Source organism: Vigna radiata, unplaced genomic scaffold (genome assembly GCF_000741045.1).
Source record: "Vigna radiata var. radiata cultivar VC1973A unplaced genomic scaffold, Vradiata_ver6 scaffold_373, whole genome shotgun sequence".
Classification (NCBI taxonomy): domain Eukaryota; kingdom Viridiplantae; phylum Streptophyta; class Magnoliopsida; order Fabales; family Fabaceae; genus Vigna; species Vigna radiata.
Window position 1 is genome coordinate 133,007 of NW_014542541.1, and position 20,902 is coordinate 153,908.

General features: G+C 32.8%; 2 protein-coding genes across 2 annotated transcripts; one reads left to right on the forward strand and one right to left on the reverse strand.

The window, feature by feature from the left end:
* Nucleotides 1–3,191: 3,191 nt before the first annotated feature.
* Nucleotides 3,192–3,929, forward strand: LOC106780158 (glycine-rich cell wall structural protein). The gene has a single exon (XM_014668413.2). It carries the CDS (start codon nt 3,268–3,270, stop codon nt 3,757–3,759), a length of 492 nt encoding a protein of 163 aa, XP_014523899.1. The 5' UTR covers nt 3,192–3,267; the 3' UTR covers nt 3,760–3,929.
* A 3,195-nt stretch (nt 3,930–7,124) lies between these two features.
* On the reverse strand, nt 7,125–18,544 carry LOC106780151 (imidazole glycerol phosphate synthase hisHF, chloroplastic). Its single transcript, XM_014668405.2, has 19 exons — nt 18,258–18,544; nt 18,056–18,138; nt 17,869–17,963; nt 17,216–17,319; nt 15,389–15,558; nt 15,157–15,271; nt 14,524–14,579; nt 14,381–14,419; nt 14,174–14,272; nt 13,884–13,946; nt 13,749–13,811; nt 13,569–13,651; nt 13,332–13,440; nt 13,193–13,246; nt 10,137–10,224; nt 9,572–9,609; nt 8,948–9,053; nt 8,069–8,235; nt 7,125–7,517 (listed from the first exon to the last, which is right to left on the reverse strand). The coding sequence occupies exons 1-19, from the start codon at nt 18,403–18,405 to the stop codon at nt 7,458–7,460; spliced, it is 1,740 nt and encodes a 579-aa protein (XP_014523891.1). The 5' UTR covers nt 18,406–18,544; the 3' UTR covers nt 7,125–7,457.
* Between the last annotated feature and the right edge of the window lie 2,358 nt (nt 18,545–20,902).

A 20,902-nucleotide genomic window follows, 5' to 3' on the forward strand; every position in this document is an offset into this window, starting at 1 on the left:
TACTACACCACTTTGCAAAGCTTGTTTTAAAATGTTGTCTCCCAAATGTACATTCATCCAATGCAAAATTCTAGGAGATTTATGTATTTGACCTTTCGGAGGTAAAAATTTCTCACATAACCAAACCTACAAAAAATTCATCATCACAAACGCTACTCAAAAATACAATTCAATCCACAACTCACCACACAATTAAAAATAAATTTACTCATATTACTTACAGCATGTAAGTGCATCCATCAATGTAAACATTGCTTGTGCCTTTTCCTTTCTTCAATCCATCTGAAGCATTGCACAAACTACGTACCAAGTAACGGTACACTAAACTACCCCAACAATAATTACCCAACCCACTTAAATTGTCAACAACTTCATACAAAACTTGAAACACTCTTCCACTACGATTAGGAAATAATAACTCAGATATCCCAACTAAAATATACAAACTACAAAAATCAGAATAAGGAATCTTCTTCTTACGTTTCCTCATCATACATTTGTAAACCAATCTAAATCTTTTGTGTCTTTCCCTACATATTTAACACATGAACTTTTTTTATAATTTTCTTTCAAGTTCAAGTCCTTACCTTCTGAACTCAACCCCAGACCTAAACAAAACTCATTCTCAGTCACAGGGACTTCTTTATCTCCGATTAGAAAACAACCATTAGGTCAACCCACTTCATAACTAATTCACTCAATATATTCCTAGCCAACCTAACTTTAGTACTCAAATCTAGGAACCAACCAAAAGGAGTCCCATAAATCAATGAGCGCTGCTCCTCTGTCAATTCCTTATTCAAAGTTGATATATAGATCGTGGAAAATGAGTGCCTAACCGTCAACTACATCAACCATAAATGCTCAAAAACCCTAAAACAAAAGCCCAACACAACAGAGAAAACTAAAATAGCCCAAGGGTCACGGCGCTTACCTTTGTTGAAGAACATGCCATTTGGAAACGAATGGATGACACAACCACACCAAGATCGAATAGATGACGCGCCAACACCAAGGACGAAGAACGATGTAACGAACGAAGAGATGAGACACCAACGAAGAGTGCATCGTCAGCTGTGGCAAGAACGAAGCCCACAACCACATCGGAATCAGAACAAATGAGATGGAGAAATCGAAAGATTGGAAGAACGATGAGACCGACAGTGAGACAGAGAAATGAGATGAAAGAGAACGTTTCAATCCTATGAAACAGGTCAAGGACAAAACGAGAAATTCAAAATTCAAATCTGAACCTCTACAGTGACGTCACAATTCTAATTTTTAAAAAAAATAAAAAACGAACAAATCTCATGCCGACACCTGACAGAGTTAAAATGGTGTTAGAATTTTGGTGTCAAAATATCGGGACGCTATTTTAAAATATAAAAGTGGAGAGTTTTGAATATATAAATATTTTAAATTAAATAATAAAATATTGTTTAAAATAACTCCCAAACAAAATTTAATAAAGATTCATGTAACACTAACAGTTTGACAATTAGGAGATATCATATTTGATAACATATATAATTTAATTAAAATAATGATGATTAATTTTATTAGATTAACTTAAGTGTTTTTATATATTTTCAAAGTACACGTATTACAATTTAAGGTACTGATTTGTGTCATAGATACAAAATTTTATAAATAATCAAATTCTAATTAATGAGATATTTTATTGAAAAAATTAATTAATTAAATTAATAAATTATAATTTAAGAGGAAAAAACTTCTTAAAATAAGATGCTCTAAAATATGAATTTGAAAAAACAGAGTTAAGTGTGTAAGCAAAAAATTTAAACAACCATTTTGTTTTTTTTTTTTTTTTTTTTTTACATTTCTTCTAAACAAGCAAATCGCGGCCTCTTTTCAATAATAAAATATTAAATTACATATATGAATCTTTCCTATTTAATAATATAACAATATATTTACTATGTAAATATTCGTAAAGTGATTATATAAATGGTATGAAATGGAATATATCATTATTCAATTTTCATATAGAATCTCATTTTTTAAAAGAAAAGAGACAAATAAGAGAAAAATAATATTATATACACAAAGTCACGATCGATATAATTTTTATTGCAGATCCAGTTTGAAAATCATCCATATATGAACTTTTTGGGTGTACATAAATTTTTCACATATAAAAAAACAGCATGTTATTCTTTTTCTTTTTTTACAACAAATTATTTTCATAAGTTTCTGAAACTTTTTTACAATAATTTTTTGTCTCAACAAGACCCAAAACAGTGATAGATCCTCAATCACCATTTTTCACAAGGTATGATCTAAACAAGAAAAAAGTGAAATTGAAAATCTAAAGAGACATTCCAACATTCCCCAAAATGCCACCTTAATAAATATTTTTTCCTCAAACACTGTAATTTCTTTTTAATGTTTCTCCAAAACTAAAAGTCAACTCTACCTTCTCTTTGGGGTAAAAAGCATCAATCCATGACCTCATATAATCTCAACCATATTTTGTAGTTGAGACTTTGAAACCCTAAAAATAATATTGTGAATGAGAAAAGAGTCATATTTATATTATTGTGATATATAATTAAGGATAATAATATTTAAATAACATTAAAACATCATTTACGTGTCATTATGTGATTGGTCTATGATGATATTTATGATTATTATTATTACTATTATTGATTGTGAAGTAATTTTGAACTAATCATACAATTATGACAGATAAATAATATTTAAATATTGTAAAAAAAATGTTATCTAAATATCTTATCTATAATTAAATAGAATTTGGGGTGAGATAGTTGTATTGAATGGATAAAGAATGTTGAGATTGAAAAGGTGGATGTTGGAGGGAGGCCCATGCAGAAACAGATGAAAAGAAGAGTCTGAGCAACGTGAATGTCCTTCCAGTGGGTCCCTTGAGATGCATCAATGGTTCAGCTTTTTTCTCTTTTTTCCAAACACTGGCAGTTGCAAGCATTTATGAACAACAACGCGTTTGCATGGTTAAGAAGATGATCCAATTTAAAGCATCTTCTGCAATAATTCATCTCCATTTTCAATATATGAAAAAAAACAAAACATTCATAAAACTAACTAAATAGAAAGTTATTGTTTTCCGCATGATAATGATAATGATAATGATAATGATAATTCTTTGTAAGTAGCCTTTTGGGTTTGTGGCATTGCTATATAAACCCTACTTCCTTCACTTGTAGTCCTCACCAAAAATAGCCATCTTGTTTGCAAGAGATTGCTTCGTTTGGCCAGTGCAAGATGGTTTCAAGGGTTCTTCTTTTTGCGCTTCTTGGTGTGCTTGTTTGCACCATTGATGGAAGGAAGCTTGGGAGTGAGAAGGGTGGTTTTAGGGATGAGAAGAACTTCTTTCACCGTCCGGGCTTTGGAGGAGGTGTAGGAGGAGGAGGTGGAGGTGGTTTTGGTGGTGGTGGAGGAGGAGGGTTAGGTGGTGGCTCCGGAGGAGGGTTTGGTGCTGGTGGTGGTGCAGGTGCCGGTGGTGGAGCCGGAGGAGGCTTCGGGGGCGGTGGTGGTGGAGGATTTGGCGGTGGCGGTGGAGCCGGTGGAGGAGCTGGATTTGGTGGAGGGTCTGGATTTGGAGGTGGTGCTGGTGCTGGTGCTGGTGGCGGCCTCGGAGGTGGAGGAGGGTTTGGAGGTGGCGGTGGTGCTGGCGGTGGACTTGGGGGTGGACTTGGCGGTGGCGCCGGAGGTGGATTTGGCGGAGGAGCTGGTGTCGGAGGTGGATTTCCTTGAAAAGTTTGCATGCACACATACATGGCTATTCTTGTTATCTTTGGCATTAATAACATAAAATGTAACATTAATATATGTTTACGTTGAATATTGTTGTAGTTTGTTTCGGGCATTTATCTGTCAAATGGAAATAACTCCTAAATCGAATATTAATAACTTTTGTTTAATCAGTGGTTGTCTTTGTCTTCTCCACACTTCTACTTCTTCTACTTTTATTTTCTTCATGAAGAAACCAAACACAGTGCTGAAATTGCATGCATATGTCCCAATCATAAGACAAAATGATAACCAAATCCATTCTATATATATATACATATCACAACGTCTTTATCGAACATAATTTCAGTATATTATTCCTAAATAGAACTTAAGTAACCTTAATTCTTACACTGTATGAGATTAGACTTTTGAACGTACAAAAAATAGGAAAATTTTAAAAAATGTTAAATTACAAAAATTGGATAATTAACTGAAAATTTACATATTTATGGTAAGTTGTCATAGGCCTTAATGATTTTCCAATTAAAATGGTCATAAATTCTCACCATTTCTTTATAAAATTTAAAAAAATGTGAAATCATTATGATTTATAATCTTTGTAAATATGTTAAACAAAAATTGTTAGGAGTAACGATAACTTTCAATTGAATCAAAATTGTTTTGACTTATGAAGATTTTAGTTGTGTATATTTTGGTCGAGTTGTATCATATCTTGATCAGATTATCGGACTATATTAATATAAAGTGTTGTAAGTTCAAATTTCTTTTAATAAAATTGAACTATAAATTATATTGAAATTCACATTAGTCAAGACAAATTTTATTCAATTGAAAGTCGTCATCACTAATTTTCTTTCATTATATTTACCAAGAAATAGTTATGAATTATAACAACTTCACATTTTCATATTTTTAAAAAGTTTGAAGAGTTACAATGATTTTAATTGAAAAATTACTATTAGTTAAGACGACTTATCTGAAATTTGTAAATTTTTTAGTAAACTACTTGTAGTTTTAATTTATGGGGTATAACTATCCTTTTCCAAATTTTTTTTAAAAAAAATAATTTAAAACACAATCGTTGTTATAAAATGAAATAGATGAAAGTTTTTGGCTACATTGTTTGGAAACCTTAGAGACCGTATGGTTATATTTGTAAATTATAATATTCATCCATTGATAATATTATTTCCGTATATGTGTTCAATTGATACTATGTAATTTTAAAAAAAAAATGACAATAGAGATAAATAGTAGAAGAATGTATAGTAAAAATGTACAACTATTGTAAATGATAGTGCCATATGAGATACACAATTTTTTTCTTATTGAGATACAAGCCATTTAAATTGTGAGAGTGTATTTTTTAAAAATAAGTACCCAACAATATATTTCTTAACTTTTTAATAAGGGTGTATTTAGATTTCTTCACAAATTTCTTGAAGGTAAAAAAGTAAACAGAGAAATTAAAATTAATTTTTAATTTGTGTATAGAAAGTAATTTTAATTTATGGAAAAAATGCATTTAGAAAAAATTTTCTGAATAGTATGAAATTCATTCCTTTTGCTTATGGTATTTTGACAAGTGAAAGAAAGTTGGGGAGAAAAGAAAATAGAGAGAGAGTAAATGTGGTCATTAAAGGCAACTAACTGAATGGACCGTTTTCTTTGACTTTAATGTTATAATGTTTCTCTACTTTTGAAAACAAAAATAAAGTCACATGTACTTTTTAACATTTATTTTTCTAATAATATGTCTTCATCTTAAACTTTCAACATAAAATTTCAATTTTAATACCAAAAAACATTAATTATGTCCAATCTTTTGCGGATTTTACAATACAAAAATTGGTGACATTTTAAAAGGGTTCAAATCATTTTATCATATACATTGTGTTGTAAGAGTTTAGATTTTTTTCTTGAATTTTTCTGTTTCTCTGTTGTGTTGTGCTTTTTAAATACACTGAGAATAAATTATTATAAAGTTTTAAAAAAATATATATATTTTCGAGTTGGTAATTTAACTATTTTGAAATGTTTCAAATGGAAGAAAATTTGTAAATCGATAATTATTTTCTTGGCCACTTTATTCGTCATTCATTCCATTAGTAAAAAAGTACTTAAACTTTCAACTATATATTAATAGATAATATGATAATATTTTTCATTATACAAATAAAATTATAAATATAAACTATTAAATCATGTTTTAATAGTCAACACTTTATATATACGAATTTAATAGTTTGTTGTGCATACGAATATATTTGATCATGAATATTTAAGTCATTTTGGCATATAACTTACCCTTAACTTAAAAAGAGGGATCTAATCGAAGAATCAACATTAATATAATTTAAAAAGAATTGAGATAAAATAGAATTTAAATATGTTTGGATCCGAAATAACATTAATATAAAAAAGAAAATTGGTTATGAGAAGAATTGTTGGAAGCAGATGAAAAAGATTGAACAGGAAAACGTGAAAAAGTTAATGTGGAGCCATATTTATGAAAACCATAATTCCAAGCCATCAAAATGACCTAACCATCATAAATATTTAGAATCAACATTTATATGATTGCAATTCAATAACTCACCACCGAAAATTTAGGATATAACCAGCAAAATCTTTCAACCTACCAACTTAAATATAATTCAAATTAACTCATCTTTTTAATACAAAAATTACAATAAAAACTATATAAAATAACTTTTCAAATTAATCATTGAAAATAAATGAGTGCTAAAGTGATCCAACATCAATGATGTTACTTCTTTAGAAATTTACTCTTAAGAGAAAGGATGATGATACTTTGATAATATTTTTTTAACATTTTAATATCATCTACGTGTCATTATGTGATTGGTCTAAAATTACTTCAGAATCAATAATAATAATCATAAACACCAACATGAACCAATCACAGAATGATACATAAATGCTATTAAAATATTGTCAAAAAATATTGTCAAAGTATTATTATTTAAGGTTTAAACCTCTTTTTGGTCCCTAAGTTATGAAGCGATGTTCAGTTTAGTCTCCGCTTTTAAAAATGTAAACCTTTGATTCCTAAGTTATAAAAAATGTATCAAATGAGTCATTTTTTGATGTTCATGGTCAAAGTACAAAGAACAATCTAAAGTGTTGTTATTATTAAGAAACAAATTAGAGCAATATAAAGATGTAACAGTTGTTAAGAAACAACCAAAACCAGTATTTTAAGTTAAAAAAAGAACTCATTTGATACATTTTTTATAACTTAGGGACCAAAGATTTACATTTTTATAAACGGGGACTAAACTGAACATCTGTTTATAACTTAGAGACCAAAAAGATATTTAAACCATTATTTAACGAGGAAATAGTAAATTGTGTTCATACACAAAATTCACATTAGCCTTACTCTTGTATATATAAAATTCTGTCTTTCTTATTTCCACTTTATTTCTTTTAAATAAGAGACAGTCATCTATTATAGTCTGAGAAATGAAACAAACTTGTAAAACAAATGTTCAGAGAAAGTGCTGCACATGGTAAACCTATTTCTCTTAAAATATTACAAATGTCTCACTGAAATGTTTTTGATGAGCCAAAATGTTGAGATTTCGAGAGTTTAGATACACAAAGTGATAACATACAAAGTTTGCTTATTAAGAAGTGCATCTAAAAAAATTTACCCCTAAATGCATATGTGATTAGATTCGGACTTCAATGCCTTCCTTCAACAAATGCTCTTTTACAGACTGAATAGGCACCTGCAATTAATGGAGATCTCAATTTCACTGCCTCAATAGCAACATTAGATCAATCAAAACAAACCTATCTAACAACTAGGATGACAAATCGAGTCAACCCGACTCGTTTAAACTCGACCTAATATTGGTAAACTAAAACCGAGTCAGATCGAGCTGGCCTGTAAAATGAAAACAGATTGAACTTTACAATTCGGTCCGGCCTATTGTTGGAATGTCAGACTGGTCTGTCGGTTTTTTTTTTCTATCATCAAAAGTCTAATATCACATAAAAATGAATTAAATTTTTTTATTTTTTACATTTGATTTCAGGATTCCAAAACCGATTGATATCACCTCATTTTCAATGTTTCCTGTTTTTCAAAATTTTGTATAGAATATAGTGAAAACAGAAAATAACAAAGTTGGTTTTACTGTTTACATACAAACTTAGAAATCAACAAGACAAGGTAAAAACGTTTTCTCAAACCAAATAACCCCTTTTTAGTAGTGGTATTTTTTTTCTTAAAATCATTCCACTCAGCTCTTAAAGAAAATAATGAAAGAAGTAATACCTCTTTTCTGTGAAAAATGCCAGCAGCAAGTGCTGCTGATGCATTTGTTTTATTGAACACCTCAGAAAAGTGTGCAGGAGCGCCAGCACCACTACTTGCAATCACAGGGATACTTACAGCGTCTGATATCAACTTAATTAAATCTACATCAAATCCTTTCCCTTGACCTGAAAACATTGCAGAAAATTTTAATAAAAGTAACAATTTCTTAAGTATATAGTCAGATTACACCCAAACTCTTCTACTTTTTCCTATAGAAAATCGTTTGTTAGAGGAAAGGAATGGAAAGTACAAATAGTAGGAGAATAAGAGATACAAAAATAAGAAAATTTAGACACAAAGAACAATAAATAATTAATGAATGCAACAAGACACCCCTATCTCTTTCATATAAGAAAATAAAAATAGCAACTCACTCAAAATAGCATTAAGAATGAATAGGGGCCATAGCTATACCAATAATTAATCCCCATTGTTAGAAATGGATTTTAAGTCTAACTTAACTCCATAAAATCAGCTTGTAAGATAAGATTTACACCTACTTATATACTATGAATTGGCCTTATCTCTAGTCGATGTGGGACTTTCAACACCCATAAGTTTAGGTCAAGGTAAAGAACATATATCTTATTTAAAGGATGAACAATTTCCATACTAATTTGAAAAAAATAAAAGAAATAAACTTCCCTAACAAACAACAAAAGTGTTATCCCACTAAATGAGGTCAATTTCATGAATTACATAACATCATTTGGCTTGGTTAAAGACCAAATGTTCGAAGAAATAATAAACTGCAGTTAAAGAAGAAAACTAGAATGCAATTCAAAAAGAAAAAATATAGTGAAATATTGTTGAAGAAGGATGCAAAACTATATTTACCATCACAATCGATGCAATTAAGTAGTATTTCTCCAGCGCCAAGCTCTTCAACTGCTTTTGCTAGTTCATAGGCACCAATTGGTCGGCCTTCTCTCCCTCCATTAACCTGACAATAAACATAAGTATTGAGATTAGAAAATACTTCAGACAGTAGTTAATAGTCAAATAGCTATATTCCATTCTTTCTAAGAAATTCCAAGAGCTTCATCCGTGAATATAATCTCATGACAACCTCTGACTAAAAAATATTTGGATCCATGGAAAGTGATTATTGTATTCCCCCTCTATAGAATATTGTGAATGTAACCAGCATCACTAATTACATACAATACAAGTAGAGAACATCTTATATACCAATGACTTTGACTAGGACAGACTTCAGAACTCTAGATAATTATAACAGTCATGAGTGCAGGGTCTCGTTACTTATGCCTATACTCATAATCAATCTACCAAATCTGTAATCTAGTCATGCCTCTTCTTTTAGCCTCTCTTAAAGTTGTAACTCTAGTGTTATCCACTATTTGTTTTAGAATGCTTAATGAAAAGAAAACTTAAAGGCTAAGAGATCTAGCTGAGTGGACATGATACAAAAAATTAAGCAAAGATAGAAAATAAACTTACTGTACATTGATACCATGCATACTCTTCTCCATTTGGACCTGAAACCAACATAAAATGGTTTCAGAGTACTTTAAAATTTAATGTATTTCACATAAAAGTGCATATTATCTGTTTTAAATCCAAAAATCTCTCTCAAATTGTTTATTTTAACCACGTCAGAAATAGAAACTAGATACCCTACTGCAGTCTTGAGCAAACTTCCTCCCCAACCCCCAATACCCTAATAAATACAGTACACAGCTCAATTTGTTAAAATCAAGCTGTGGAAACTCACAACAGAGTCTAATAACATATCCATGTTATTTTTAAGTGATACAAATAATAGTTACATCAAAGAAAAATGGGTGAGGAGTAGGGGACAACAGAGTACAAGTATAACAAGTCCCTACTTCAAAATCAAACAATCACTAGGGATAAGTTTAGGACCATCTTAAAAGAAATCAGATCTGTCTCTTGCATATTTGACCACAGAAAAAATGTCCCACATAGAATTTAGAATAAGCATTTAGATAATTCAGAGCAATACAATATAAAATAAAGGAAAAGAAAGCAGCAAGGTCTTCACCTAGATTTGAAACCCTTACGGTCTTCAATTGCACATCATTAGGATCCTTTACATACACTCTACGGGGATCAATACTAACAACCACTGCCTGCAAATTGAAAATCAATAGGAATATAGACAAATTGAGTACAATACTTCTAGTTATTTGTGATGTGATTATGCCCATGATAGTTAGTCATCTAGTTGCACCAAATACACTATTACTGCTCATTTTACATGAAGACATGTAGCATAAAATATTTAAAATTTACTATTTCCTATCTTACAAGTTAGAACATGTTTTCCAAAACTTTAGTAATTTATCATATTCTAAAGACAGGTTCAAAATAAAAGTATTCTGAACATCTAAACAACAGAATAGAACTCACTAGGCATATTGTTAAGATTCTGGGTATGAAACCTAACTGTCTCACATCACACCCTCACACAATTGCACCCAAATGGTAAGGAAAGAATGAATGTATGTATTCACATCAACAAATGTCATGTACAACCAGTAACCNGGAGCCTAACCCCCCTCCACAGGCCAATGTCCTGTCTTTACTCAAAGAATACAAAAACTCAATAACCGGGAGCCTAACCCCCCTCCACAGGCCAATGTCCTGTCTTTACTCAAAGAATACAAAAACTCAATAATCTCCCTGTATAGAACCCACTCTCTATTTATAAAGTTTCTCTTCCCCTTCCCATTAACTAACTGTCAAATAACTCTTCCCTCCTAACTTCCCTCTCATTTCCTCTTTCTTCTATCCTAAACCCATTACACCCCATATCCTATCATTACACCCCGTTGTAGAACAAACTTGTCCTCAAAGTTGGAACCAGAAAGCTTGATCTCATGGCTCCTCTTCATCATTGTGTTATCATATGAAGGGAACCCACTGGATGCTGCCCTCCAATTCAGGTTTGGAGGCTTGGGTGGTGACAAATCCTCCTCCAATGACTTCCACTCTTCCTGGATTCTTTTAGCCCAATTTTGTGAAGTCCTCAAAATCTCAACTCTAACTTCACCGGCTCTTGTAGCAACAACATTTCTGGCGGCTGCTCCATCTACTTGCAAACTCTCATGTAAAATTTCCACACTCCCCATCTGTGTTACTGCTACCCAATTCTCACATAGACTACTTCTTTTGTTCCCTTCAACTATCTTTAGTAGAGTTGGGGCCAGATTTTTCCAAGAAAGGTGCTTGAATTTTTGAGGCCAAGTCTTGCACCCCTGGACTACATTTTCTTTGCTGTTTGGGTGTGCTTTTGTTGATCCTTTGGTGTTTTGAACTTCAGAAGCCTTTGTTGCCCCTCTTGTTTGATCTTGGGTGTTAATCCCTTCATAAGTGATCAACTCTTCTCTTTTCCCCCACGAAAAAACTGGTGTCAATCCTCTTCTTTTTGCTCCCAATTGCTTGAATTTTCTCCTCCACCTAAGTGTTTCTTTCCTTTCTTGATATCTTACAGCAGGTCCTGTCTTGCTCTATAAACAGACTCAACTAGGTTGCTTTTTGACACCACTACTTTACCCCAGGCCTCAACAATTCTTCCCCTTTCTTTACTATTTTGACATTCATACCACAACCTACCACACTATCTCTACTAAAAACAACAGCTTTTGCAACTTTCTCAGCAGCAGTAAAAACAGTAGCTTTTGCTACTTTCTCAGCAGCAGTAGAAACAACAGCTTTTGCTACTTTCTCAGCAACAGTAAAAACAACAGCTTTTGCTACTTTCTCAGCAGCAGTAAAAACAGCGGCCTTTGCTACTTTCTCAGCGGCAGTAAAAACAACAGCTTTTGCAACTTTTCCAGCAGCAACCACAACAATGTCTTCATCACAGTTTTAATCATTGCCTTCCTCTCCACATATATTTTCTTCTCTCCTATCCTGCCCTCTAATTCTGCAACAACACTCAAAACAGCAGCTTCCATTTCTCTTTTCTTCTCACTATTGGTTGAATTTTCTCCTCCATATGAGGGTTTCTTGGCTTTCTTGATGTCTAGCAGACTATCTTGCCCAACCTCCATCCTTATCTTTCCTTTTTTCTTTCCTTTCAAGACATCTTGAAGAAATTCCTCTCTCCTTTCTATTTTTCCTCTGTTAACAGAATCTTGATCTCCATCTACAGACCCTGGACTGCCTTTTAATCCTTTTTCCTGGTTCCACGTCCTTCCTCCAAGAACTCGCAAGAGTTCTCTGGTTTCCTATCACATTTCTTGCATATTTCTTTTCCATTCTGCCATGCTCATTTTTGGTTCTGCCCTGCTCATTTTTTGTTTGCCGGTCCTCCTCTCCAAGGTATTGTCTCTTCCTTCCATGCCTCCACCCTTTCTTGATCACTTCTTGATTCCTTCTTGATCTAGCAATCCTCTCCTAAGAAGAACCGGCAGATCGGACCAATTTGTTAGGTTTTTGGGTATGAAACCTAACTGTCTCACATCACACACTCACACAATTGCACCCAAATGGTAAGAAAAGAATGAATGTATGTATTCACATCAACAAATGTCATGTACAACTAGTAACCGGGAGCCTAACCCCCCTTCCACAGGCCAATGTCCTGTCTTTACTCAAAGAATACAAAAACTCAATAATCCCCCTGTACAGAACCCACTCCCTATTTATAAAGTTTCTCTTCCCCTTCCCACGAACTAACTAACTGTCAAATAACTCTTCCCTCCTAATTGCTCTCTCATTTCCTCTTCCTTCTATCCTAAACCCATTATAACCTATCACCCCATATCCTATCACATATTGTGATCATGTATTATACTCAATGTATTAAATTACCATTATAATTAGGAGAAACTAGATGTAAAAGCCAGATTAGTCAAATATCTCCTGTGAATAATTTATCATTATTAATATAAACACCGCTACTATTTGTTATAAAATTTGATCAGCAATTTAATACATTACATTGAAAAACATGATAAGCATTCATAAAAATTATGCTATAAAATGGGGTGAAAAGAGGCCTACAGTTATATGTATGTTCAGGGATTCTCAAGTACACACAGGAACATGCCTAGGAACAAGGAGCGGACATGAAATCAACTGTTGACTAACCTGATTCCCATAAACTCTTGATATCTGCTCCAAGCTGGTCTTTCCAGTTTTTACCTAAATGTGACAACCATAGAAACATCAGAAATGACACATATATTAGTGCATATTAATAGACACAAACATGGGTTGAGTTCTATACTCCGGTTCTTAAATATTCTTCTGCAGCATAAACTGCATCACTTCCAATGGAAATCTTATCAGCCCCAGACCTAAAGTATTCTGAAGCAACTTCCAAACTAGAATAGTACCTAAGAATATAATTAACCAAATGAAAAAGTCTTGAAAGTTCTGAGTGAACACAATGATAAAACTATCCGACTGGATAATTTTAATTGAAAAAAAAATGTTGCAAGTCAATATAGATCAGTAATAATACCTTCCGGTTGAATCTGTGAAATCTCTAATTCCTCCACCGACAGTTAACGGTACAAAAACATTTTCTGATGTGTATCGTAATACCTATGAAACACAGGGAGCATGAAACCACAGTGGATAGTGGATAAAATATAGTCTAGCACCAACTAAAAAAACTTCCATTTTGGTACATTTCACAAACCTGCAGCATAGGTAAATCACCAAGAGGGAAGTCCCGAAATCCAGTAATGTTTAGAAAGCTGACCTGCACCCAATCTTTAAGTTTAATAGGAAAGAACCTGTTTCATAAAATAGAACAAAATTATTAAAAGCATACCTCATCAGCTCCATCTTTATAGTACTGTCCAGCAAGATCAACTGGCTTGCCAAGATTCCTTACCTAACAATTAAAATAGCTTCATAAGATAATACACATACAAGTTTATCCTTTAATACTAAATATCAACAAGGCAACAGCAAAAAAGTAAAGTTTAGATAGTTCTTATTCAATAATCAACTACACCTACGAGAAATTTGTATCATATAGATGTCCATGGTCTTGGCATATCCTCTATTTGAATTTTACGCAAACTCATAAAACCAAAACATAAGTATTATATCTGATACCTCGTTCTCATTTGTATGTTCTCTTACATCATACTGATCTCCTTTGGTTACAACAAGGTCCCCTTTATCGTTTGCTCTCACATCAAGACAAGCAATCACCTTAACAAACGATGTTTTGTAAGGAAATCAGCAGAATAAATGCACCCAGGAGGCAGCCAAAAATGCATATTAATTAATTTAAAACATGACAGTTTCCAGGACTATTACCCTCTTTGCAAGTTTTGAAGCTTTGACTTCCCCAGGCTTCTGTCTTCAAGTGAACATTACAAATGGTTAGTTACCATGTGTCAAAACAAAATTATTATAAAGTTACGAAACAGAAGAAGTGCACAGAATGGTATCAAGGCCACCTTTGTCATGTTTGACTTTGGATTCAAGAATCTTCTCAAAATAGAGAGACCAACATCTGAGAATAATATTTCAGGAATCAGAGCAGGAATATGATAGCCCAAGAATGGGAAAAAGAAAAATAGCATAGCATGTTGTTTTACCTATAAAAACAAATATATCACAAAAGAGTCACCGAATTCCCCCAAAAGAAGAGTAAAATTTGGAGCAATTCAGATTTCACAAAAGTATTCTACCAAAATCCACTAAAGATTCAAAATGCAAATCCTATAAAAAAAACAGAGTCAATTTTCAATCTGAACAAAATTAATTAGTTTCCGATTTCTACCTTCAGAAAAAAGTACTTTCCTATTTCTTTTTCAGTCTTTTCATTTCAACTTTTTTGTTAATCAATTGGAAACTAAGATCACCCTTTAATTCTTCCTCTAAGGGAACAAGGTTGTAAAGTGGCAACTAAGTTCGTTACTTCATATTTCAAAATAACGTTGATTCAGAAATGTCAGTTCTTTGCTTGACCAGAGTTACAAGCTAATGAAGAATATAAATTTCAACAAAGATGACAGCCTCCAAGATTTAGGGCTCTCTATATTAGTTAGAGAGAGAAATAAAGGATTGGAAAGGAAGATAAAACTTGCCTCCACTCTTCTCTGGGTGGAATTGAACTGCATGAACATTTCCTCTTCTAATAGATGCTATAAATTTGTCACCATAGTCACATTTGGAGGATATCCACTCACTGTTGTCATCTGACTAATAAAAAAAAAAAAAAAAAAAAAACACAATACTTAAACACTTTCATGAAAATACGAACTAAGAATATGACAGTCAAAGCAACCAGGAGATTTTTAAAGAAAAGTGGAAACATACAGGCATGGCACGATAAGAGTGCACAAAATAGACATGGTGATTTCCAACATCATCCAAAATTCCTGAGTCCTTCGTGATTTGTAAAGCATTCCAGCCAATATGTGGTACTCTAAAACCATTTGATGAGTCAAATCGCCCAACAGTTCCAGGTATCAAGCCAAGACCTTTCACTGATTCACAAGTGCATTTGTCCGTTCAATACTTCAATAAATGCGTGAATAAAAAGGTAGATTGGTCTTGTAGTGAACAGGATAGTAAGATTTCTGTTAAATCAGAGACCGTTGTCTCTAGATGTCAGAAAAGCTTGCTGAAAATTACTAAGGCTACAGATTCAAACAAATGACTCAATTCACTGAACTGTCGAGTCTAGATTGATTCTGTTACCCAGTTATCCTTGTTATGAAATCAACATTCGTGACTAAACAAGAATATCTGAGGATGATGTACACTGTCCTTGCAAGTTCATAGCAAAACAACTTTATGGGTGTATTTATACACTAAGACAGTTAATATTTCAATATGGTACTAAATAAAAATACCACTTGCAGAAGAATAAAATAAATTAAACACTAAAGAACTTAATGTCCTCACTTCCCCTTCCATCCAAAGCTTCACTCCCAATCACACACTTAAGAAAATGAACTACGACAATACAGCCAAACAAAAGCATTACCCCCCTAAATGGGGTTAGCAAAACGTATTAATCAAAAGTATTAGACTCCATCAAAAAACAAAATTTGATTGGAACTCTTGCAATGGATTTTAAGACTAACTCATCTACACAATTTGTAAGATGATGTTTGCATCAACTTGTAATGCTATAATTTACTTATATCTTTAACTGACATGGATCTTCAACACACCCCCTTATCACTTGACATCTCCAGCATAGGACTAAATACTTGTGGACGGTTTGATAACAACCTCATAGTGAGTAGTACAATAAGTCCAACAAACCTCACTAGGATAAGTTTTGATACTATATTAGGAAGTAAACATTAAGTATAACTCAATTTCACAAAAATCAACTAGCAAAATAAGGTTTGCACTCACTTATATACTTCCTGAAGTTGTCTTTGGTCTTCTTCTGCCCATTTTAATCAGACTAACTATTGAATTCATAAGGGTCTCAAATAAAGACTATTTTAGCTCCTGCACTGCTGGCACTTCATTGCCCAACTTTTACTACTGAATCACCATAGAGCATCATAGACCATGTAGTTGTCCATTATAATTCAACCTCCAAACCAGACTAACTTTTGTCTTACTAAACTTACTTTCCATGAACTTTTCCTCACTCTTATTTTAACCAAGAAAAAAGACATTGTTTCTGTAGCTTCTATTCACATCTCAAGCATCTCTTCTCACAAACTTATCCGCTCAAAAAATCACATACTGGAAGACTATTACAAGTAGTGTTAATTATAAGAAATTCTTACAGTACTCAGTACACAATAAAAATAAGACATGAAAATCATTGGTTCTCATCATCTAGGGCTTCATAAGCTCTAAAAATCATGCATTGAAACACTATTTCCACCAGAGCTAATTATGAGAATATATTACATTACCCAGTACACAATAAAAATAAGATATGAATGCAAAAGATTCTCCTCTCAATAGCAGTAGACTAACAAATAAATGAAAATTGTGCATTTCTTTTCTTTAAATGAAGGTTAATATTGCTTAATTTAATTTCACATCTACATGGATGGCAACCCTGGCATCCATTTATGCTATAGTACAATAATATTATAATATTAAACTTAAAACAAGTGTTCAAAATTCAAGAGTAAAAATAAAAACTAAAGATATCTTCCAACTAACCTGGTCCATTCTCCTCACTAGATTCAAAAAGTAGCTGAAGTCCTAGACAAATCCCCAAAAATGGACGATCTTTTTCAATATATGAACATAATGCTTCATCCATTCTGAAAAATAAGTATGATCAAAATAAAACATTTGACTCAAACTAAAATTCCGAGGGCAATCATTCAAAGATCAAAATTAAAAATTGCTTCACAAGAACTTCAAATATATACATGACAATGCCTAGTTTAAAATCCAAACCGAAAAATTCACCAAAACAAAAGACATTATGCAATACAAAAAGGCACCTCAGACATACAAAATGTGTTTATTGTAATCATTACAGCAAAAGTCTAAAACAACAAAAACAAATGCCTTCCAACTTAACATCCCCAAAATTTTAACCAACACTCTTCTATTAGTATACATGAGTCCTAAACTCCAATATGGTGTATTAATACTAGTCTTGATTCAACCCCTTTTCAGTGCACATTGTAAATTTTAATTAAGAAAAGGAGAAAAAAGATCAACCCAAGTATTGTCCTGTGATATCCTTTAATACCCCACCACTATAACCCAGCAGAAATATCTCACAACAAGCATAGCACTACAACTACTAAACCACTAAAGAAAAACACTTAAAAGGTAAACAAATTAAAATAAATGAATACCCAGTTTTGCTTAACACCTCCATGGCGGCAGCAAATGCTCCAACCCCAGGAAAAACTAACCGACTTGCATTCAAAATATCTTGCGGGGTTTGTACCTAGTAAAAAAAAAAAAAAAACTTAAGATTCAAAACCTCTCACTCACAAACAATTAAAAAAATCTCATTATGCTATGATGCAAAAAGCTCACATCTTTGATTTCAAACCCGAGGAATCTGATTGCATTCCTGACACTCCGAACATTGCCAGCACCGTAATCAAGCAAAGTCACAACTGAAAAATCAAGAGAATCAGAGAGATTGTTGTGGAACTGAACAAAGACCCAGGAAAGAAAAAACAAAAAGGAGAAGATTTTTGCAAAAGGGTGTCTTCCGAAAGCAGAGAGAACAAACCAGAATCCCCAGAAGAGGAGGCACGAACTGAGAAGTTTCTGTGTTTGGTATTGCCGAAACAGGATAATCTCGGAGATGAGAGTGGCGTTTTGCGAAGAGAGAGGAGAGAGGAAGAGGAAGCAGAATAAGCAAAAGACGGCGCCTCCATTGTTGTTGCTGTTGATTTTCTTCCAAGGCAGACTCAGAAGCGCGACACTGTGTAGTGTTGTATTTTCACCAATCAAGATGAATGACGGCTTCGTTTGCTGGTCATATGTTCCAACTTCTGACAAGACAAACTATTTCACACAAATTATCATGCTTTTTTTAATATAAAATCTAGGCTTAATACATTTGGTCCTAGTTTGGGCTATTGTTTATAATTCACTATTGTCTCATATTCATTGTTGTTTCATAGTAAAATATTGTTCAAAGTTTATTTTTTTTCTTACGGTTTTAAAAACTGATGCAATTATTTATGTGGCCAAAAGTAAATGATATGTACACTTTTGAAATATGTGGGACGTTTAATATATTTTAAGATGTAAATTTTAAAAATAAAACTAAATGACTTGAAAAAAGTTTAATTGAGGATTAAATAAAATAACAATTAGGTTAGAATTCATTCATGATTTGGGGTTCAAGAATATGGTAAAAGTCATTTTCAATTTAGGTTCATGGTTCGTCGAAGGTGCAATTGGAAGAATCTCGCTTGCTAGATCCGCAATCTACTTCAGCATTCATAATCTCCCTTTTTTCATTCATTTTCCAATTCAATCACAACAAAAGAGAGAAGGAAACCTACCGCACCCACTTCCATCTTTGCGTGAGGCCACTACAACACCACCTTCACACACTACTGTACTTTCCTCGCCTCGCCATTAGCATTGGAGTCGAACGTGATCGTCGGCAACCTTTTCTAAGGCACATCGTTGGCCATGAGCCTCACCAACGTTACCACCAATCTTTTTTCTCAATTATTGTTCAACCTTCTTCCTCCTCTTTGAATGAGTTTTCTCTGATTGTCGGTGTTTAAGGTGAAGAAGAAGACAATGAAGGGGTGATGGTTGCCGAAAAGTTGGGTGAGAGACAAGATTTCTGATATTTTGTGAATTGCAAATTGGCAATTAGGGTTTCTGATTTTGCACATGATTTTGTGAATTGCAAATTGGGATTCTGATTTTGAAAATTGTAATTAGGGCTTCTGATTTTACACAAACCCTGACCATTTTCTTTTACCTAATAACTGTAACTTTTAACAACTTTTAACATTTCCACATACCTTGCTAACTCAATTCACCTCACCTTGCCACACAATAAAAAATTGTACACATCATTCACTTTTGGCCACGGAGGCAATTGCACTGTTATGTTTTTAACATTGTAAGTCAAAATGACCAACTTGAACCGTTTTTTTATGAAATATGAGACAATAGTGAACTTTCGAAAAAGGTAGGACCACTTTGAACACATTGTCCCAAACTAGGGACCAAATGATGTATTCATAATTGGTGCAAGTATTTTACAAAATGATATATTTTTTTTGTTGCAACTTTTTACTATAATTTTCTTTTTTAATTTTTGCTATTTTATTTTAGGCTTACTTGAAAAAGCTTAGAATAGCTAAATATGTTTCATTTTTCTTAAACCGTTAACTTAAGATATTAAGGAGGAACAAATTGTTTTAGTTTGATATTGTGAAAGAATTTCTTAGATGACATGGGAACATGTTTAAGTTGAAAGTATTTATCCTTTTCAATATTTTTCTATTGGAGCTATTCTCATTCCTTCTATCGAACATAATAGTGTGAATCAAGCTTTAATGAGTTCTAATGTGCAACGTCAAACAATTCCGCTATCTAAGTCCAAAAAATACATTGTTGGAACTGAATTGGAATGTCAAGTAACTTTAGATTCAGGGGTTCCACTTGTATTTATAAAGTACAGTAGTGCAAAAAACAAAAGATCAGGAAACCCCTAAAACTTAATAGTTGAATTCCTCTACATAAGTATTAATAAATAATAAAGAACATTACATTTTAACATTCCTCCTTAAGTTGGAACATATAGGTCATATGCACCAAGCTTGGAATATGTAAATTGAATTTTAGGCCTCTTAAAGATTTCGTCAAAATGTTGACGAATTTTTCATTAGAGTTGACAAACTTAGTAACAAGATCCTTAGACAACAACTTCTCTTTAATAAAATGACAATCAATCTCTCTATGTTTTGTTCTCTCATGAAATTGGATTTGAGGCAATGTGAAGGGTTGCTTTGTTGGCACAAGACAACTTTATCTGCTCATTTTCACAAAATTTCAACTCTTGGAGGAGTTCTAATCCAAACAAGTTCTCATGTAGTTAGAGTCATAGATCGATATTCCAATTCAGCACTAGATCGAGCAACAACACCTTGTTTCTTACTTTTCAAAGATACAAGGTTTCCTCCAAGTAAAACACAATATCATGTGGTAGATCTTCTATCAATTAGGCAACCAACTTCGTCTGCATCATAATATCCTTTGACTTGAGTACTTCCTTTGTTCTCATACAACAATTATTATCCTGGGTTCCCTTTTAATTATTTGAGAATGTGAGTCACTACACTTCAATGATCTACTGTGGATTTTTGCATAAATTGGGTCACAACTTCCACCGAATAAGAA

Excerpts from the sequence above, each read along its gene's own strand:
- LOC106780158 (XM_014668413.2), top strand. The coding sequence starts at position 3,268 with ATGGTTTCAAGGGTTCTTCTTTTTGCGCTTCTTGGTGTGCTTGTTTGC.
- LOC106780151 (XM_014668405.2), bottom strand. The coding sequence starts at position 18,405 with ATGGAGGCGCCGTCTTTTGCTTATTCTGCTTCCTCTTCCTCTCTCCTC. Across the intron at positions 13,947-14,173 it reads AACATACAAATGAGAACGAG|GTAAGGAATCTTGGCAAGCC; the intron begins GTATCAGATATA and ends TTTAATTGTTAG. Across the intron at positions 9,054-9,571 it reads ATGCATGGTATCAATGTACA|GTTAATGGAGGGAGAGAAGG; the intron begins GTAAGTTTATTT and ends GTTTATTGTCAG.